General features: G+C 41.9%; 1 protein-coding gene across 9 annotated transcripts in view; it reads right to left on the bottom strand.

Annotated features, from left to right (window-relative positions):
- Positions 1 to 22974, bottom strand: part of tns1b (tensin 1b) — a 239726-nt gene that overhangs the window by 184013 nt on the left and 32739 nt on the right. For 3 of the 9 annotated variants that reach the window (XM_078263172.1, XM_078263165.1, XM_078263163.1), the window contains exon 1: positions 9166 to 9485. The exons of the other annotated variants lie outside the window; for them this stretch is intronic. In XM_078263172.1, coding sequence (XP_078119298.1) covers positions 9166 to 9246 — 81 coding nt within the window. In that variant the 5' untranslated portion in view covers positions 9247 to 9485. Of the gene's footprint in view, positions 1 to 9165; positions 9486 to 22974 lie in introns of those variants that run through there. 9 annotated transcript variants of the gene reach the window in all.

The following is a 22974-nucleotide window of genomic DNA, read 5'->3' as shown; positions in this document are numbered from 1 at the left end:
AATTGGCAACTATATGTCCCGTAGGTGTGACTGTCTCTATGTGTCAGCCCTGGGATTGACTGGGGACTGGTAGTCTGATGTTGGGAGCTGGGAGCGGCTCCAGTTTTGTTTTCAAGGTTTGGATTTTAAGCCATGCTAGCGGCGTGGTTGTAGTTTGATTTTAATAGCAGTGTTAATCGGATGTTGGATTTACTGCCATGAAATGTGGTACGGACATTCAGACATTCATGATCCCCACAGAGGGATTGAAATAACATCTGTGGTCCCTTGAGTCTTCATCTAGTGCCATTATCAAGTCAAATTTTTTTAATTCATCCAATGCTTTGGTTTGACATTCCCAATCAGCCTCAGCTCTAGGTTTTGTTTAGTGCTAATTAGCTAATGTTAGCATGCTAACATGGTAAAATAAACATGGTAAACATTACATATGCTAAAAATGCAGCATGCTAATGTCACTGTGAGCATTTAGCTCATGGATGTATTTAAAAAAAAACCTGGATTAGCATTTGAGAAGAAGCCATCATGGAGCCAAAAATGAGCGGGATGGTCGGTGCTGCTTAGCACTGTGCAGCCCAAAGAGCAGGTACACGAGAGATTTACCCTGGCCGAGCCCACTACTCGTAATTTAGCCAGATTACAAGCCAGGGAATTTGTCTTGTGTAGTTTTTTTCCCCTTAAAAATATGATGTTCTGGGGCGCCTGGGTAGATCACCTGGTAGAGTGTGCGCCCCATGTACAAAGGCTCAGGCCTCGCTGCAGCAGCCGCAGGTTCAATTCCGACCAGCGGCCCTTTGCTGCATGTCATTCCCCACCCATCTCTCTCTCGACATGAGCTGTCCTCAATCAATAAAGGCCTAAAATGCAACAATTTCTTTTTTTAAATAAAATAAAAAAAATATGGTGCTCGTGGAATGAACGGTGACTGAACCTTGACTGTATTAAATGAAAGTATTAAAATATTGAATGAGACATGAGAATAGAAAATTAAAGTGTAAGAACAGTGGAATAGACTAGAATGAAATACTTGTTTATTTCCAGATATTTTTAGAAAGCGTCTCCTTCCATTATAAAATCTGAAAATACTTCAATAACACTGTCCGGTGATTTTATCAGGGGAAGCACTTTAGGCATTTCAGAAACAAGTTAGCATAGTGAATGAAACAAATGGTTTAGCTCCAAAACAAAATACACACTGCTTGTAAAAAAAAAAAATCCTTCCCAAGTGACTTTGTCATTTGTTTCGTACCAGGATGTTTCCAGGTATTAGTTAGTCTCTCAACAGAAAACTACATGACACCAACAAGGCTTATGAAATAACATCCTCACACTTTCATTTAATCATGTAGAAAATACTGTCATGTTTAACCTATTCATACATCCTGCTTTGCTTATTGTAGATATGTTCAGCTTTTCTCCTTATATCCACTTCTTCTGTACTGTTTATTTCTGTCTGTTGGTTTGATGTGTGTTTCCAGGTAATCTCTCACTGTGAATGTATATTATTACTAATATTGCTGTAACACAATTAGATTGTGATTCCCAGGCCTGGATTCACGTATGTGTTTTGGAATCTCACCACCAATCCATATTGAACAACTCAAACGAGTTCTGTTTCACTTGTTTTCAGTGAAAATGTCAAAATCGTTCAAGATAAGCTTTCTGTTTAAGAACACAAAGCTCAGCTAAACGCTAAACTTTCTCTCACAGTATTGCGGTATAGCAACCTATGAAAATAAATGATACATGTGGAAGAGAGATGGCTACGAGCCCCGAATAAAACAAAGCAAGCAGGACGGCCTTTGCCAATAACATTGATTCAGTGGGATAAAACAGGTTTAATCAAAGACAGAAAAAGTTCATCATAGGAGCCAACCGCCGAGGGAAAACAGCACGTATTCCATATCGTGCTGGGTTGGCAGAGACTCAGGCACTTTGACGAGACCAATGAAAACTAAAACCATGAACCAAAATGTGCTCTGGGATGGATGGGGATGACCCCATCCATCGATGTTTTTAGGGATTTTGTTCTTATGATTAGATCTCATAATTTCCTGATGAGTGCCTCTTCCGTTCTTCCAAACCAGATAAAAATCATTTCTGGATTGTTTCCTAAAATACTTTGAATAAGGAAAATTCAAATAAATCCAATAATTCCCTTGTGGCACTGAGAATAAATACAAACCAAGTCACTTTTGGAGTATAAATCAGAAGAATGATTTAAAAAAAAAACCTCAAACGCAAATCCCAGTCCCTTTGGAGAAATGCACAAGCAGCGCAGCAAGACGCTGTCAGCGCCACTTCCAATGACCATTGTTTGGCCTCACACTTGAATGCATAGGTATCCACGGGAGGTCTCAGATCACATCCAGAGTTAGAGGTTATCATGGCATAACAATTTCCGTGGGCCTCTTTGGTGAGGGCCCTTGACTGACCGATTGGAGAACTGGTGCCAAGAAAGATCTTGATCTCTTCAAACAATCCGGACTCTACAGCTGGACAAGTCAAGAAATAGACACTGGTGTAACGGAGAAAACTCCCAGCCCGTATTCTTTATCTCTGCAGAGTGCTTCATTGTGATCTCAGAGCTGTCATATTCATTTACACAAATGCACACACGCTCAACTTTTGGCATCAGCTTTAATAAAGTGACATGTGTTCCTGGGTTTGATCAGTGATTTGTTGCTGTGTAAAAACAGTGTCTCGTTAAAATATCTTTTGCATAAGTTTAGCTTGGCTGCTCTGTTCTGCTCTGGCAGTTAAGAAGCACAAAGTTTGAGTCTACATGTACATTTAAGGAAAGTTTTGGCTTCTAATGACTGTTGCACACATGAGATATTAAGCATAGCCATATAAGGTGGCTTACATGGGGTTGATAAACAGGATATTAAACCAAGTCAGGCTATGTAACATTTGCTGGACAGCGTGTGACCACAATGACCACAAATGGAAATCAACAAATTGGTGTGTTTACTTCCTGTTATAATTTTGTGATGAACCACTGAAATTCTCTTTGATAAGCAGGGCAACTGGACTTGCTAGAAATTCTTGAAAGAATTTCTAGCAAGTCCAGTTGCCTTTGCTTATCACAGAGAACTGCCATGACCTGGATGACTAAGAACCATAGACAACCACTGAATTGTTTATCTGTAGCATGCTAACATATGCTAACAGTAGCACAAGTAGAGAAGAGTCTAAAAACTTAGTAAAATGACTCAATGTTAGTAATGTTTGTTACACAGAAATATCAATATTATAAAGGTTGCTAACATTAGCTACAACAGCATGGTCTTACCAGACTAAGTGTATTGAATTGAGCATGGGTGGGCTTTATTGCTTATAACATCAACTTCTCATTTGTATGACGGAGATTGTGTTATTTCTTCTTTCATGAGTTACATAGTCTTGTTTTAAGCAGAAATCACTAAGCTAACGGACCAATTTTCAAAATACTACTACTGTATTAGTAAAAGTGGAGCTGAGGGCTGGCATGTTTTCAGATTACTATATAACTACTGAATAGCAGGGATCACAGCTAGTACGCTGCGGGGGTTTAAACAGACCACTCAGTTATGTGAAAGGAGGTCCAGTGGCACTGACATTGTGTCTACACGCAAGGTGAGCAGCATGTTAGCAGAGCAGTAGTCTATATCCACGACGTTCCACTTACAGGAGTGCTCCAGTGGCGCCGGAAATTCCGCCGGATGTCCCTAATTACAGCCGGATGTCTGTTACCTTACGCTTTCTTTGTGTTGGCATTTTAAACTCTGGTAGATTCCTGAGGACTATGGTTAGCTGCTCCTCAGATCTCTGCCTGGTAAATCCAGACAGCCAGCTAGACTATCTGTCCAATCTGAGTTTTCTGTTGCACCAGGCTATTTTGCAGTGGCACCGGGGCTCCGTCCAGCGCTTAGCGCCACCCATGACGATTGTGATTGGTTTAAAGAAATGTCAATAAACCAGAGCATGTTTTTCTCCCATCCCAGAATGTTGTGGGGACTAGCCAGACCCTCCTCCGCGGCGCTGTGGAGGAAGGTCTGGCAATGCTAGACTAGAGCAGCAGCAGCTTCAGTGCATCGATGTGTCTACACAGGATGCGTTCAGGTGCAGTATTGGGTTGTACGTCACCCCTGTTTTGGCGGTGTTTAGAGCCCAACACACAATCGCTGTAAAGTTAATAGCCTAAAATGGAAGAAAAATGACTTGAAGAGTAAAAGTACACTTCGGGTTGTGTTTACCTGCGTGTAGCGAGAGTAAAACGTGAGTATAAAATAAAAGCGTATCTGTTTCGTCAGACATGTGTGAGACTGACGATTGAAAAAATGCGGCTCAAACGCCTCCTGTAATGATTAACTGCTCTAGGTGGCACATTGGGTGGTTTTATGTTCCTGCCTTAACTACAATATAATCTCAATTTCTCTTATATATTTTTTTGATTAGGATAATGTATGTTTTCTGAACAGAGTCTAAGAAGATTTCTGTACTTCCAAGTAAACACAAATTATGTTTGTGTTAACGAAATCGCTGTCATTAATGCCGACTGGGTAACAAACTGGAAGGGGATTTGTTTTGCTCCGGTATTGAGGGGGCCCGGGGACCCACATTGAGCTTCCGGTTAGCTGTCCATCTTAACTACTACCAGGTCCAACACCTCCCCACACTCTGCAGCCAGTCCCCACAGATGTTTCACTGCTCTAACAGTGACCTCTGACCGTCATTCTCAGGGGTCTAACAGGCATTTCCCTGAGTAAGATCACCTGTATATATCAATTGCCCACAAGAACAAATTGAAGTACGGCACTGAAAACCCAGAGAGGCTGACAACAAGTACAGAATATATATATATATATATATCGCAGAACTCAAATTTTAAACAAAAAAAATGTAATCAAAACAACAAGACTAAACGTTGATAGCAACACTAGCAGCTCCTAGACGCTGACATTTTAAAGGCGTTGATCACAATAAAGAAAAGTATCAGAAGTGAGAAACAAGAAAATCTAGTCCTGAAGGTGCTGCTACAGAAAAGGGAATGGGGTACTGGGGAAAAGTCAATGAAAATTGTTCATCCTTTCAGGAACAGAAATGTGAAATTTGCCCAAATGATGATAAGTGATATCTTGTCTTTCAGAGTTGGCATTTTGACCCAAGGTGGCACAAGAGCAAAGTTCATGAAGAGAAACGATTAGACTGTTGAAATAGAAAGAGTCTATACTATAGAATCCATGAAAGTGATCTGTATATTAATGATACACTGCCAAATAGAATAGATGAGGACCAGAGGATATCCCAGGTAGATTTCATGGAGATCATATCACTAGTTATTAAGTGAGGTTGAAATGAACCAAAGTGTTGGTCAAAGCTCATTTTTACTAGAGACTAGTTCCAGACAGAAGGTGAAGGGGTCACCAAATAATAATCAATTTCTGGAAACCATGAATCTTCATGCCAAAGAGACCTTGGACATTTGTTGAGCCTAAAGGGTCTGGTGCAGTATATTCTGACTGCCATGATGTTATTCATTACTGTTGATCTGCTTATAATGTGTGCTCATGATGTCATGTCTCACCTCTGACAGAATTAAGGAGTGTGATGGACATGACACGGCACATAACCAGAGGTGAAAAGGGCAAGGATTATTATTTTCTGGGGGGCCAAGCTGGTTACAGCCCTTTTAAATTAGACACAAAAGTAAGGGGGGCATGATGTCAGAGATGATGGATGATATTACTAGATGTTCAGAACAAAGGAGAAAAATGACTCTTGCTCTAGGTATGAGGTTGAAAGAAACGATGCAAAATATAGCTGACTGTTGGCCATCAGTACATCCTATGAATTTACTATAAACTACTCAGATTTATTTCATCCAGGAGTTGGGGAAAACTTATATCACCAACAGAGCAAAATGGGGAAACTAAAACCCGGTCAAATTTCTAAATCCTGAAACTCCCTCCAGGGATAGTCAGAAGGCCATGGGAGGTTTAAGGCCAATGTGCCCAGTGAAGTATGCACAAAGCTGGGGGTCTTTTTAGGAACCAAAAGGGTGGGTGGGAGGTGTTACACAAAGCTCAACAACTCCCATAAATCAACTGAGCAGGGTTTAAACTTCCCTTTTTTGTTGTTCAAGATTTTTCAGGCAAGATCCAAAGAGCAACGCCAAGATGAAACAGCATTCTCGTTGCAAACGTCCCCAGGATGGCGACAAGAGGGTGAGCATCAAGATGGAAAACAACTGCATGGCAAATCCATTATAGTAAAAAAGAAAAGAAAAAAAACATTGGGGCAACGTAAACCCAGATGTTACAATTACAGAAATGTTTCTGTATTTCAAAAGGGGCCCCACATGTGGGTCTTTTTTCAACACAAATCTGAGTTAATCTCAGGAACTCGGTGGGGGGAGAATCAAACTAACAACAGACATCAGAGAAAAAGGAGGTAAAGGAGATGAGTGCATAGGGTGTGAGAAAAGAGCCAAACATACATAAATAGGAAGAAATGGTGGAAATGAGACCAATCTAATCAGAAGGCAGAAGTTGTGGCTCCAAGTCTGTTTGAAACGGCAACAACAGGTTTCAGGTTCATCTATTTAGAGACAACTAAAGACATTTCCCAGAGCGATCCTTTTGAGACCAAACTCTGAACCTGGATGGACTGAGTCTACGTTAATGGATATCGATCATCCCGAGGACTTCTTTGAACCCTGACAACTCTGAAGGTTTAGCCAAGGGTCAATATTTGTGAGGCAGTGATCTGAGGCAGCGTTTCCTACAACAGCACCTTGCCACCGCTACTGACACCTGTTTGCTGCAAAAGCCACAATAGGTCGATGCATTCACAACCTGGCATTCTTGAATGTCAACAGGATTTGCATGGCTATAAAACTTTCTCTCAGCAACGGGCAGGTAGAGGACATTTGATTGGTTTCACAGCCCTTTCAGAGAAACCTGATAAAACTCTCCCCAAAACCCTTTTTTGGCATTCATTAATTATTCAGTGTTTGTGGGGGAGCGGCAATCTTCCGAAGGTCTTCTTTCAAGGCCCTTTGCGCCATCCGTGCTTACTTTGCCCTCCGATCTTGCCCAGAGCATCTTCTGTTAATTTCCTTTGTCCTTCGAGTTGTTCCTGTCATTTCCTATACTCTATATATTCTATACTGCTCTGACAGGAGGAAACCCTCCCTATTTGCAGCCAGGCTAAGGAATAGATCTTGTCTAGTGTATGGAGATGGTCTGTTTCCTGCATCTGTACTCACTTACTCACACATGTTAATTCTCCCTGTACCTATCTGTCTCTTCTACGTCTCTGTGGCTTCAGAATAGCTTTTGCAGCTGTACTCACTTTCCCATCTGCCCAAGGAGTATGTCTGTGTCCATACAACGCAAAGCTGTTCGGTCTAGACAGAAGTGCGGCAATGTATCATCAGAAGAAGAAAAAAAAGAAAGAAAAAAAGAGTACCATTTTGACAATTCTTCCTGATCTTTAGTGGTCTTGGAATATCCTTTGGGTTTCTGGCAAAGGTTCATGTTTTAATTGGAATAAAAAGCACATTCTCAGGGAAGGGTTAGTGGTAACCCAAACTCAAACCCCAATCTGTTGGAATAAGGTGTGCCCAAATTATTCAAAGTTTTAACGGCAAACAAAGATCTGCTATTAAGGCAGCGGCTCAGATTGAAGCCCGCCCCCTTAAGTGAGCTGGCTTTGTCATACAGTGCTCTGATGCAGTCAATCAGTGACCCAGAGCTTAGCTGGGGGGCTTTGAGAATCTTTTACGACCCCCCCTTTCACCTCGCCTCCCGCTCCTCAAAAGAAAGAACGGTAATTAACTGATGAAGAGCTGTGTAAGATTATCCAGTCTCCTCGCCAAGGACTGCAGCTCTGTCAGTGGTGTGCAGTCATGTCCCAAAGGACCACTGCCGAATGGGGAAGGATGGATCTCAATGGTCTATTCAACTACTCTCCTCTTTCATCCTCTATTCAGCTCAAAAAGAGGAGAGCAGAATGCTATGTTGTATATTTGAGCCAGGAATGTTCTTTCATATCAGCACAAATTAGGAAAAGCACTCAGTGTTTTAAGACAGACAAGTGTCGAGATCACGGTCGCAATGCTTTTTAGCGTGGACACACACACACACACAGCGTGGCACTATCTTTGTGGGGACCCGTCATTGACATAATGCATTCCCTAGCCCCTTACCCTAACCTTAACCATCACAACTAAATGCCTAACCTTAACCCTTACCCTCACCCTCACCAGAACCTCATTCTAACTCTAACCCTAAAACCAAGTCTTAACCCTCAAACAGCCCTTTAAAGTTGTGGGGTCCATTATTTTGGCCCCACAAAGCTGTCAGGACCCCACAAGTATACTGGACTCCCGGTTTTTGGACCCCACGAATATAGTTAAACAAGGCCACACACACACACACACACACACACACACACAGTTCTTCACTGACCACAGCATAGCTTAGAGGGCACACAAGTGCACAAACAGCCCCTCACTGTGAGCGGGAATGCGCAGCAGATTGAATTATACAAGAGAAAGCAAAAATAGCTATGTGTCCCAACCACCTAGAGCGAAACAGAGCAGGACACAGAGGGAGTGGGAAAGGGTGAGAAAGAGCAACTGAGGGAAAGAGAGCAGGGAATCCATTTCATTCAACTCAGTGTCAGAGCAGAAACATTTTAGTCTGTACATGGAGCTGTAGAGAAATATTTGTTTCTCGATGGAGAAAACACCCTCCCATTCTCCTTCATAATATCTGCCTCATTCAAATGTGTCACCGTGCCAAGGCCCCCCACAGCCGGGGTCCCAACCCTCAACCCAACCCCCGACGATAGACCACCCAACAGATCCCCAGCTTGATTTGATCAGAGTTTCCTCAATGGTACTGGGCTGAAGTATCATCATTCCAATGAGCCAGCCCCAAAATCTACACAAACTCATTGTGGCTAATTGCATCATCAAATTGATTCACTCAACTCACTCATGCACTACTCTTAATTCTACTAAGACGTAAATTATGCGATTAAAGTTTGCAAGTTATTATATTTGCATTACCAGAGGTCTGCTATTCTGTGCAAACTGCTCATAGAAGTGACAGAAGTCCTGTGCTGACAGTTAGAAATCAATGAAAAGACATTGAAACCATTGGAAAGTCATCTCACCCAGAACATGCAGGACAGGCAGACCCAGGTACGTGCAGGTCCAGCCAGAGCTGCAGGCAGGCTGAGAGAGACAGACGGCATGGTGACGGCCAGGAGTGATGCTGCTGCTGCTGCTACAGACCAGTGTGCTTCCTTAAGTATAATCCAGCCAGGAGAAGAGTTGCCCAACGCTGCATAGCCATGACTACCCTGGACGTAAACACTCTCTTTCACCTCGGGCTCCTGCTTTCTCCCACTTCCTCACTGTCTGACTTGCTTTCTGCTCCTAAATTGGATCCTGACTGCCTCTCCTCTCCTCTGCGATCGCTCTGCTCACTCTGGCTCTTTTCCCCTCTGCCAGGGAAAGTTTCACAAAGCCTTTTTTTTTTTTTTTTTGGGGGGGGGGGGTGGGGGTTCAGGCTGCCCCCACTACTCCACGGGAGCAAAGGGGGAAGGGGGTGCTCTGTTTATTATCCATCCCTTTTGCCCCTCCTTTCTCTCTCTCATCCCATGTCTCCCTCCCTCTTTAGCCCTTTAAGTCTCACCACTTTTAATTTCATTCATTCCTTGATCCCACCCCACCCCCTCCCCGTTTGTCCCCCTCAGCATCCGTCGCACTTCAACTCCCCCCCCTCCCTCCATCCCCCTCTTGCACAGTTTCCCTGTGTATTTCTGTATTGAGCCCATTTTAATATTTCATAAACTCCGTGTGATGAATATCCACTGGCATTTCTCCTGACACTGGAAAATGCTATCCTGTATCATTTGGGATGTCAGAGAAGACACCTGCTATTTAGACTGTTAACAATTAACATTGTTTGACATTATTTGATGCTCAATTTTTAACAATTCTCCAGAAATGTCCACACCTGTCCCAATTGCAAGGCAGAAAAGCTGCACGTTTGCATACTAAATTATTTAAGTAACAGTAATAGTTACAGACACCTGTTCCTAAGTCATACCTTTTGCGTGCAAGCCCCAATGAAATGAAATTCACAGATGCTGATTATGAGCTTCCATGACTACAGTTTTTTTGTCTTATTAGGTAATAAAGGCACCTGTCCTGACAGGACTGAATAAAACTGTACATTTATAAATCACACATAATATTGTGCGTCTCTGGGTGCGATTCCAATTAATGATCAGCACATGCAATATCAAAATAAGACGTATTTTCTTCTCATTCTTACAATTTAAGGATAACACCTACCTGCTTCTATATTTTTCTGACCATCAACAGATCCCATGACAACACCAAAATGTGTTAAATTATCTCACAATAGTTTCTGACTTCTCTACCCTGTGGCACTCCGCTCCAAGGCCAGTTATACCTACTTAAAAAGACATAAATCTCAAAACACGGGTCACAAATAAAAAGTTGTATCTATTAAAAAAGGCTCAGTAATATCCGAAAACAGCCAGTCACTGGAGTTTTTAGCAATTGTTACTCAACGAGACGTAATAGTGCATTTGTTGGGGACTATTTTCAGCTGTGGAATAATACACATTTGGTATGCTAGTGTGTATTTACAGCAGCAGCAAGACAGAGTATGTGGGATTGAGTCTAAATGAACTACAGTGTGTGTGTTTGTGGTGAAGGAACATGTCACCCAGTGCAACAGTGTGACTCATTAATGTATTAGTATTAACATTAGTTGGAACAGAGGAATAAGATATAGCAGACTTTGGACACAAAACTTGTTAGTACTTTCATTGTTGGTTTTTGCTTATATTTCTTAACAGTAACAAAAAAAATTGAATATCACCAGACTTATCCTTTAATCTTGGAGACTCCTTTACCATTTTCAATCTCACCCTTGGCCTCCCACGCATTTCCCCTTTTCAAAGACAGAAAGTGAAAGAAGTCCTGGAGGATCTACCTCTAGCAGTAGCAGTCGCCTCAAACAGAGTTCCGCCCCCCCCCTCCATCTTCACCCTTTAAACCAGAGAGGGGCCGGGAAGCTAAGGCTGCTTCATTAAGTTCTCACTGCTCATCAATGACCACGTTAGCCCCATGCATGACTCTTTATCCCCTTGTGTGGGGACTTCTTTTTTCACACACACACACACACACACACACACACACACACAAATCTAACCATAACATGTGGGCTACATGCACCTGTAAACACTCATGGACCCATAATCTTCCCACATACACAAATATTCTCACACACGTAATTTGTGGTCCAGGCCCACTACTTCCTCACAATATAAACACACAAAAATAAACTATCAAACTCACAGTATGCTGCATATATACAAACATTCACCAATAACCACCTATTCCTCCCCCCCACCCAGCCACCCACACTCACACACACACATCATTCACATCTTTCTTACACACTATATAAATACACAAACACACCCACACACAGAAACATACAAACTCACTAACTCACCCAGTGGCACATAGGATTAAGCCCCTGGTATTTCCTGCAGGCCACCCCTATAGAGACAAATTCTCTAAAGGAGACAATGTTAGAGAGAAAACATTTGGACTTAATCCCCCACCCAACCAACACACACAAACGCACCACACTCCAGTTGGAATTATGTCTGAAAAATGCAAGAACTTTGCAGAAACAATGGTTATTTTTATACATTACTGCATATCTGTGTCTTTTTAGGGCTTCAACTAAAAATGATTTGTATTATTGCTTGATGTATTTATTTCAATTAATCAACAAATTCCCATTTACCAACTGATCTGCTGGTCTTGCGTTGCCAGACCTATCTCCGCAGTGATGTGGAGTTAGATCTGGCTACACCACAGATGCATTCTGGGATAAGAGATAAAAAAAATAAATAAAAAAAACACTCTGGGTTGTTTGCATTTCTTTAAACCAATCACAATCGTCTTGGGCGGCGCTAAGCTCCGGACGCAGCGACGGTGGCTCTGCTAAATAGTCTCAGGAAGGAACTTGTTTTGGTGGAACATTTGCACCCCGAAATGAAGAAAAAGAAAACGCCTCATACAATATTAAATGAAGATAACTGTTCACACAATACAGTACCATATTTAAATTAGCTGGATACATAGTTAAACCTCATTTGTTTTGTGGGACTGCAACACAACCCCGCAGATTCCAAACCAAAACGGGGTCAGAAGTGTTTTCAAATGTCTCGGGGTTAAGGGGCTCTGAAACACCAGAGTAGTGTGAATGCAAGGTGTAAACATTGGAAACGATCCATCCATCTATCTTCATCCGCTTATCCGGGGTCGGGTCTCGGGGGTAGCAGCTCCAGCAGGGGACCCCAAACTTCCCTTTCCCGAGCCACATTAACCAGCTCCGACTGGGGGATCCCGAGGCGTTCCCAGGCCAGGTTAGAGATATAATCCCTCCACCTAGTCCTGGGTCTCCCCCGAGGCCTCCTCCCAGCTGGACGTGCCTGGAACACCTCCCTAGGGAGGCGCCCAGGGGGCATCCTTACCAGATGCCCGAACCACCTCAACTGGCTCCTTTCGACGCAAAGGAGAAAGGAGCGAGAAAGAAACGATATTTCTTTTTAAACCGAAACGTAGCAGTGTAAATGTAGCCTAAATCATCGTCGGACCGATAGCCGATGGATTCCGAGATGGGAACTAACATAGCAGAGTTGCGGGCTGAAAAATGAAAACAATGAGCTAAAAGATGCTAAACTGCTCTGTTTATCTGAGGGGAACAGCAGTGGATGATAATTCTCTGTGGGTTCGTCACTAGAAGTGACCGCTTTCGACACAAAATCTTTTGATCCATTGTTAATATAAAATATATTGATTAAAGCAGCTTAAATTTTCTTCTAATTTGATTAAATTCATTATCATAATAATTCATTTAGATCTCAAAGTGTATCTAACTGCTTGAGGCTATTTTGGAACATGACACAAAGTCACTGAATGACATTGCACTTGAGTGTTCTCCAGCAGGGCTTAGTTGTACTAAAATGACATCTAAGCCGGTCACAACATCGCACACCACGTTCTAGTCTTGCATGAAGTCATCTCCAATTCCCTGTCAGCACACTCTAGTGTGACAAACAGTGCATGATGCGTCATTTATTTTTGATGAACAAAATATCTTCTAAATATAACATCGGGATTTACAGCACAGGCTGTGAAAATACTATGTTACTAAGTAAAAGTCCTGCATTGAAAATGTGAGGTACTCGATCCAGAAATATCCTCACGTTTTAGAAACTGGAAATGAGTTTCGTCAATCAGAGTGTCTTGTAGGCTTATATATTGTTGGATAGTTTAATTTATATTAAATCATCGTGTTTATAAATTACGTGTTTTGTGTGCAAAAATCTTAATTTGTAAATTAACTAAAGCTGTCAGTAAAAAGTCCAATATTTCTCTCTGAAATGTTGCGGAGTAGAAAGTAGCATGAAAAGTAAAGTACAAGTACCTCAAATGTGTAATTAAGTACAGTACTTGAGTAAATGTACTTAGTTACATTCCTACATTACTGTCCAAGAGTCATTTTTGTTACAATACTGTTGACAGACTATATTTCCAGAGGTGGAAAGTAACGAAATCCATTTACTCACGTTACTGTATTGAGTAGTTTTGTTGTGTATTTTGTATTTTTCAAGTAGTTTTTAAAATCTGTATTTTTAAATGTACTTGATTACGTTTTGAGTTAAGCATTGTATTTCGCTACATTACAAATCCCACCCGTTACTGAGTTTAAAAAAAACAAAAAAACCTTGACAAATGAAAACCGAAAGGAAGAAAAAAATCATGAACCACTACACCACAACTGGGTATTCTTTTTTGTGTGATAACGTATGCAGCTTCTTCTCTGGTTGCAAGTCGCAATTAAAAAGAAGTAGAAGAAGAACTGCAGTGTGTCGGACCCATGGATGTGTCGGCGAGCCGCGAACTGAGCGGTAGACGTTAGCAGCAAGGGGGTAAGCTTCTCCTCAGACCCCGAACCTCCTATGGCGCCATTTTCACGCTAATAAGCCATCACCTCCCGTTAGCATCCCATTGACTGCCATTCATTTTGACGTCACTTTGACAGCAAATAACTTTACATCTGAAGCGTTTAAAGACTATTTGTCCATTGTTTATTTCTAAAGAACCATGACAATGTATAAAAGGCTCCATTACCTTGTACCTCACGTTATAGCTCCGTAGCAGACGTTTTTGTTAAAATAGGCCAACGATTATGTCATAACCACGCGACTTACTGTCTCATAGTAGAGGAATTACCGTATAGTACAGGAGAAGCTCTCAGGCAGTTTGGACTTACATTAGCTGTTTAAGTGTAATTACTAATGTTAATTAGCATTTTAGTTAGCAATAATTAGCCTGTGCCTATGCTATCTCCTTACATATACCTACGCTCTCCGTCTCTGCAATATTCGGAATGATTGAGATTTCTCTTGGCACAGCTACCAGAAGACTTACAACTTTCAGACGGGTTGATCACGTCACATTTACGTCGTCTCTCTCAGTTGGAGGCTGCGCAGTAACGCTCAGCCATCACCGGAAAAGTGCTTCTAATGGCCTTCACTGGTCTCCGTCCAGAGCAACGGGATCGGTTGGTCCATTATATATATATATGTCAATGGTTAGCACGGACGTGAATGAGCTGTTATCCCTCAAAAATGTCAGCTCATGGACAGAGCGCCAAGTTTTTAACCAAACATGGACTTCTAAGTATTTATTTACTGAAGTCAAAGGTAAAGCAGTGTGCTTAGTTTTCAGAGAACAGATCGCTGTGTTAAAGGATTATAATTTGAATCACCACTACGATACTAAACACGCAGAGAAATACAACAACTTGACTGATAGAGAGCGGGCAGACATCTGAAGCTATGCAAAAGCAACAAGGCATCCAGGGATGCAGCAGTCAAGACCAGCTTTGTGATATCCCACAAAAATCGCCAAAAACAGTAAGCCATTTTCTGAAGAGTTTATTGAAGAGTGTTTGGTGGACTCTGCTGTGCTAATATGCCCAGAGAAAAAAAAGAGACGTTTGAGAACGTGCCGCCTGACATAAAATGAATATTGAGCAGAACTGAGTTGAGCCTATTGGTCCAGCCCTCCACAACAGTCCTTGTTTCTTATGTGTCCCCTTGAGATAATTAATTGCCCACCCCTGCCGTAGGACAACGTATGTAGTAGACTGGCTAAATGAATTCACATACATCTAATTAGCTCATACGGTCTACGTAGGTGTGTAGCCGCTAGCTGCTAGTCTGGGCTGTGAACATTAGGGTCTTACCCATTTATGGAGTCAAAACACCTGATTTGGTGGCCGGGTTGGCACAGTTGGTAGAGCAGGCGCACATATACTACATAGAGGTTTATGCCTCGACGCAGAGGTCCAGAGATCGAGTCCGAACCTGTGACGATTTCCTGCATGTCTTCCCCCTCTCTCTCTCCACTTTCTCACCTAGCTGTCCTGTCCGTTAAAGGCAGAAAAGCCCCAAAAAAATGATCTTAAAAAAAAAAAAAAATTAAACCCGTGATTTGGCCTTGATTTGCATTATAACTGTTGTTCATGTTTGTAAAGAAAAGAAGGATGGCCCTCAGAACTAACAATGTATGGTACTTTCACTGTCAATTGATTGTTTGAAAACGTTTTATGGGATGGTCTGAACTAAAATTGCACATTATACCTTCCTAAGGGTCTTAAATGTCATGTGTGACATGTGTTATGTTCTTATTACATGTGCATACGTTTGTATAGATGTTTATACATTTGTATAGATTTTTCTTTAATTAAAAACAAAATAGTAGATAGATAGATACTTTATTCATCCCAAAGGAAATGTTAGTATCCAGTAGCTTAGACAACCTTAACACAACAAACACATATACACACATATATCACAATTACATAGGAATAAAAATCAAAATCATACACAGAAATGCAATGACCATGATAAGGTGCTATGGTAGACTGTGTGCAATGGTGACAGTGCAAAAGAGAACAGTGCAAGGATTAAACAGTGCAGTAGAGTATTATTAAATATTAACTATGACTATGAAATTTTAACATTAGAAAAATAAATTTTCACTACATGGGAGAGACCCCCCCCCCCCCAACCTGTTTTACAGTTTTTTAATGTAACTAAGTAATTTTTACTTGAGTCATTTTTCAGATAGGTAATTTCACTTGTACTTGAGTAATATTTCATCAAAGTATTGGTACTTTTACTTGAGTACAATATTTTAGTACTTTTTCCACCTCTGTATATTTCTCCCTAAAGACCATGCAGTTACAGCAAACCCAAGTACAGCCGCAGCACCCACTGGTGGTCACTGAACCAATTGCCTCCACATTTATAATCAAACACTTTTTCAGTTATTAAATCTAGGAGGGATTGCAGAGGTAATCGGGGTGGGGGGTGTGCGCCAGGGTGAGGGAAGTTGTAATGTAGTGAACGGAGGGTGGGCTTATTTCCAAGGCTAATCAGATCACTTGTGAGATTTGTTTTAGTACCTCTTTAACCTTGACCATTTCGGTCTTCTTTTGTAAACCAGAGCTGAGAGCTGACAGCGGGGTACTCACACAATTAGGAAGATTAACCAGTGTCAGGTCGCTGTCCTTGAACCAAGAAAAGATGGACAAACAGCAGATGGATCAAAGCTGTACGCCCTGTTACAATGGATTACTTTATTTATTTTTATTTTTTTAAAGGTTTCAGCAGACAAAAAAGAAATACGAAGCAAGCGAGAAAGTTTATCAGACACAAAAGGTAAAGAGGTGGAGAGAAAAAAACAAAGACGCAAAGAGATAACCTAGGGTCTGATAAGCAGATAGAAAGACAAGAGAGTGAATGTGTAAACAGAGGGGTGTGTTCTCTCATCTTGGCTGACGTCCTAGAACCTGCGAGATGAAGGGGGAGTTCACTTGTTGACAGACAGAGGAAGAAAACACTCCAGCAGGCCCCTCAACACACGCAGACATGCACACACCCTTTCCCACCCCCGTGACTCCCATCTGTTGAAAACAATACAGACCCCGGGCCCTCCCTTTGCCGAACACTCACATGTGTGTGCACGTTTTTCTCTGTTGTCTCTGCTGCGTAGAGCTGAGAGGAAGGGCTGTCCAGTACATACTGACCCATGAACACAACAATACTCCTACAGTACATGGTGTGAAGCTTACGCTTTGAAGAATTATGAGTAAACATAAAAGGGAACATTTTTGGGATCTTTGCCAATTTGGAGACATCTTTGGAGTAAGGGTGTTTCAGGAGGGTTTCCCTAACTTCACTACACTTCCCACAGATCACCTGTCACTATAGACTCTCTTTCCTAAAGTTCACTCTGCAGACCAACCTTTTTCTATACATGTAAACCACATTGGATACTCACTTTTTCTTCCATTTATGTAAAACAATCTGCTTTTGCAAACTTTCTGTGCAGCAGAAAAAGAGCTACCTAACGCCAGGTACATAAAACAATAGAGCCTAAATAGTATAGATATGTGAATAAATAACAATAGTAAAATAAACACAAAAGTGTTGGTTGTACTGCCTGCTATAAAAGCTCTTATAAACCCACTGTTAGGGTTGGGTATCGTTTGGGTTTTTCCGATACCATTGCTAAAACGATGCTTTTAAAACGGTGCTGGTGCCTAAATGGTGCCTGAAACGATACTTTAAAAAATAGGGTAGTAGGGAATAGGGTATTTTACAATAACTTTGAATGCACCACGAGGCTTACTAGTTTCAAGTGAACGCACCATCTGTGTTGTTTTTCCGACAACGGCAGCTGTCAGCATTTTAACCGTGTTTAATCCAGCTGCTAGCTAACGGTAGGCTAACGTTACCTGGTGTCAAGTGAAGTGTTAACTAACGTCACGTGCAGCGATGCTCCTGTTGCCTCCAACGTCTGTTTCAGAGCATCAGAGAGCAGCGCAGAAGGCATTTAAGTGGCACCGAAATGAGGCACCGAAATCTGCGTTGCAATTCGGTCCAGTAGATACCGGTCATTTAGGCACCGGTGCCGTATTAGCACCGGGTTTCGGTACCCAACCCTACCCACTGTACACTACCTGCCCAGCACCAAACAGCAGACAGACACAGTTCGAGCCTAGCTGGTGAACAGATGTAGTGTTTTGGAGCATTTAGCAGCCAGATGTTTCTGTCAGGAGTTCATGGAGACCATAACCACAGCTAAAAAAAGAATTTAATATTGGACTAATCGTCAGGTGGCCAGAAACATGACTCCAAATTAATTCTAATGTGACTCCACATTAATCTGACGCGCCAGATGGTTTGTTACACAGAAGCATTGAGAAGCAGTCATTGGAAACTGTTTGGAAAAGGGCAGGCACTTTAAGAAAAATTACCTGGCAGGTGATTGGATGAACCATCTATCTATCAAACTCTTGCTAAGGCCAGTCGGCAGAAGAGCAAAAACATCTTTTCCTTGGAGAAAAGCCTTTAGTGGCGCTCTTTGCTCTTCTTTCAATGAAGAAATAACCTAAACACAATTTCACTTGGCTGGCAAATGTAGGATTAATGTGTAAGTTTATCATTCCCAAGGAAAGTATAATTTGAGTCATTTGGCTTTGAGAGGGTCACAGCATAGGACCATGTACCTGGCCGGGGGTTCAGCTGCTTTAAAGCACAGGCATCTACTCACGGCACAACCACACAGCCCTGGTAAGCCGCTGTTGCTACCAATTTAGCCTGTCAAAGCCAGTGTAGACTGGCCAGAACGAATGGTACGTGTCCACATAGTTGTTTGACGGCAGGGATCGCCCCACTTCCCAGCATTGGACACTTAATAGGCTCACCACTAGCACTTATCAGTTTCTCTTCACTGACCACTGACAAGCAAAGAAAAACAGTCTACACCCTGCAAGAACCCTGATGGCTTCACCTGATTGGATGAACGCTTCATGTGTGTCTGTCTGCTCCCGAATTTTAAAACAGACCCTATTGACGGCTCGTTTGGAAAACTTTCTCTTATTTTTACGAAAAAAGTTCACTGAAATGTGTTTCTGAAAACAATTTACGCAAAAAATACGCTATGCAGTTGCTGAATCTGTCTTTATTTTAGATTGACAATAAATCTGGCTGGACGCCCCTTATTTGCATAAAGAAGCCTGGACCTCAAGCCTGGATTTAGCAACTCGACGTTCCGCTTCTCGAAAGTTGCTGCAACGCCACCAGAATGCATTTACCGGCTGCTTACATGGAAATAGAATGGGAAGCGTGGAAATGACACTTGCTAGTGGAGACGTACCATAAGGGCAACTGCACGTAAATTGCTATTTCACCCCTGTTGAACGCCACCTCATGGCACAGAGACCATCAAAGTGCCAGCAGAGGAAGATGCACAACCACAGGAGGAGGAGTCGCATGCTAAACACCTTCAATGTGTCTGTAGCCAGACAGCCATGGACCAATAACACTTTCTGCTTTAATTAGGGATGAGCTCGGTGTGTGTAGATGAGTACTGTGTGGTGTGTCTGTGAGGGTGTGTGTACTAAAACACTGAGCAGTGGCAGTGGCATTTGCAAGATTAATGGCTCTGTTCGACAGAACAGACCTACTATCAGGAAAAGTGCCCAAGTCAAACTGGCAATATCCTGGCCTCTGTGTGTGTGTGTGTGTGTGTGTGTGTGTGTGTGTGTGTGTGTGTGTGTGTGTGTGTAATAAAGTGCTTATCTCTCCTGCCTGTCTCATCCTCTGTGCTCACAGCAGGCCTATCACTAGCTGGACGCCATATAAATATTAATTTAGTTTCCATTGTCATTTGGCAACTGTAGATGGAAATGTTGGGACATTTGGTGACTGAGTCACGAAAAACATCATAATCCCAACGTTTTATACATATCCCAACGAAGCTATTACTCATAAGGTGAATTAGGTGTTTTTCTGTTGATCACACTGAATGTCACGAGCATGCTACGGAAATTAATTGAAATCATATCTAAATCGTAACTTTTTTGCAACAGAGTTCAACAAGACTCTGCATATTAACGGTGTGAGGAAATCAATGAATGAATAAATGTATTTTATAGTCTACAAAGAGACTGAATGTAATAATAATAATAATACATTTTATTTATACATCGCTTTTCATTTTACTCAAAGACACTTTACAATGAAACCAGTACATTAAAGAACAATTCCGGCGCAAAATGAACCTAGGGGTTAATAACACGTGTACCGAGTCGACCGTTCTCTGGGATTTGTTTTCATGCTAATCGAATATGACCAGTGTTATCGCAAACCGCTAATTAGCTTATAACGCTAGTCGTCGGGGCACGGGTAAAGTAACAAGAAATCGTTATTTCTACACCACTAACAAGGCTCAAAATAGCACCACGCTTCCAGTCGAACGACGAACGCCAGGTAACGTAGGCTGAACTGAATGCACGATGCACAGCGCTCGTCGTCCCCAAGATGGCGCCCGCCTGGATACATGAAAGGTACTGTCTTTCTAATCTATCTTTTTAATAAACTGTCTGTACACTTACAAAGTTCTCAATGCTTCGGTTTACATGTAGGGACCCTCATTATGCTACCGTGCAAGTGTGGTGCTATTTTGAGCCTTGTTAGTGGTGTAGAAATAGAGATTTCTTTTTACTTAAACTGGTCACATTCGATTAATGAAAACAAATCCAAGAGAACGGTTGACTCGGTACACATGTGTAATTAACCCCTAGGTTCATTTTGCGCCGGATTTCTACTTCAAGCACATTAAAAACAAGTGAAGCAATAAAACCAACACGTCAATTAACCACTGAAATGCTCCTCGGAGTCTACAGCCAAGCTAGCAGCTCTGTGAGGTGATGTTTAGGCACAGTGGTGCTTTGAGCTAAATGCTATCGTCAGCATGCTAAGCACATTATGACGATTCTAACATGCTGATGTTTAGCAGGTATAATGTTAACTGCAGAAACCAGCTTAACATTTACACAACATTAACATTATAACATTTACACAACATTAACATTATAAGCACAAAACGCAAAGTACAGCTGAGGCTCTTGTGAATCTTACAATTTTAAATCATACCTGATACGGTTTAATGTGACCAGAATTATAAAATTGATTGTTTGATGTCATTGGTTTATAATACCTATAAAGTAGTGGACAAACCAAATTTTTGACCTGATGATGGTGCTAGAGGAAATGTTAAGGGATCACAAAAGGTATTACAATTCATCCTGAGGTGGATACAAATGTCTGTACTAAATTTGATTGCAATCCATCTACTAGCTGTCGAGACATTTCAGTCCAAATCACAAATGTTTACCCCATGGTGACGCAAGAGGAAAGGTCAGGGCATTAGGAGTCGTCCTCTGGGAACTATGAATGTGTACAATATTTCTTGGCAATCCATTTAACACTTTTTGAGATATTTAAGTCTGGATTAAACTGGTGGACCGACCAACCAACCACCAGACAAACCAGCCGACCAAACGGCATTGCCACCTCTAGAACCATACTGCTAGCGTGGCTTAAAATACCGTTTGTCTCAATCAACCCAGAGTTGATGCAGCTCTGTTCCAAGCAAGAAGCAGCATGTGGTTTTCTCTATTACAAACAGGAAAATCTGGCAGCCATGAAAGCCAAGTTCAACATGCAGGTGCATTCATCTTAAATAGAAAAAACACTTACGCTATTCCAAAAAACCTTAATTCAAATAGCATCTAAAATATGAACTGTACCTTGTTTTTACTTTGCCTTTGTTTCCAAAACGGGAAGATGCAGTAGAAGAACAATTTTGCCCAACTGAAGACTGCGGCAAGACACCAGTCTAGTCCGCCCATTCTCTCCTGAAAACCTCCTCACGTCCACTACTGTATAACAGCTGCTGCTCCTCGTCTCCCCTCCCTCTCTAGCTTGTCCTTCAAAACCACTGTCCAAAGGTATGAGACCCTAGTAGTTAGTATTGGAGAGAATCCTGGGATGGTTGCAGATCTGATCCAAGAAAAGGTCAATCTTTCTTCAGTTTCAGTGGCTAGAAGTTCCCTTAAAGTGTGGGTGAGGTATTTTCTAACTAAATGTGTCCTTCCCTCTCTTGCCTAGCATCCCTACAGCATCCCTCCATCCTCCATCCTGTCCCCTCTTTCTCTGGATGCTGCAGGTTCTTCCATTCAAAGCACGAGGAGGAAAAAAGATTAGGAGAGGGGAAGGCAGAAGTGGGCGGAGGTGGGGTGGGTCGGGTAGAGCCGTCTGTTAAAGAAGGAGGCACTTATAGTGATGGGAAAAGGGGGGGGGTCCTTCAATTTAATGTAGAAAGGGGGGCTTGGAGGGAGTCTTGGAGCAGTGAAAGAACAAGTATAGGCTGTCTTGAGTGGAGTAACAGTTAATTCCCAGGAAATAACATCAGGCTGTACATTCAAATGATGATGCAGGCATTCTTCGTCATATGTTACGATTATTGCTCGTTTTATGTTAAAGGCTCAGAAGAAAAGGTATCCAGAAGGGAGTCGAGGTGAGTGGATGTATGAATGTACACTATATGACAGAAGAAGAGATGGAGATTAAAAAAATGAGCGTGTGTGTTGGGCAGGTAAGTGTTCTCAGCGGAGTGTGCTGGTGCATTTGTAGCGGTCAGGGGGGCCCTAATGAAGATTGGCAGTCCCACACCAATCATAAATGGCCCTTGGAGCCTCTGAGCCTGTATGCATTCTGAGTAATTAATATAAAGACTGAGGGCAGGATCAGTGACTCAAGCCAGCAATGGAACTGCTTGTTTACCTTCCCTTATTAGATAAAGTGCAGGGCACATGATATGTATTGTATTGTATCAACAACATGGAAAACACTATAGAGAACAAATAATGCATAAAAGAGCTTGAATTAAAACACTTGATACCTCCATCCCAAAAACACTAACTGAAACTATGAACT

This window comes from Sander vitreus, chromosome 11, assembly GCF_031162955.1.
Source record: "Sander vitreus isolate 19-12246 chromosome 11, sanVit1, whole genome shotgun sequence".
NCBI lineage: Eukaryota > Metazoa > Chordata > Actinopteri > Perciformes > Percidae > Sander > Sander vitreus.
Note: the sequence above shows the minus strand (reverse complement) of the source record. Positions and strands in the feature narration are given on the sequence as shown.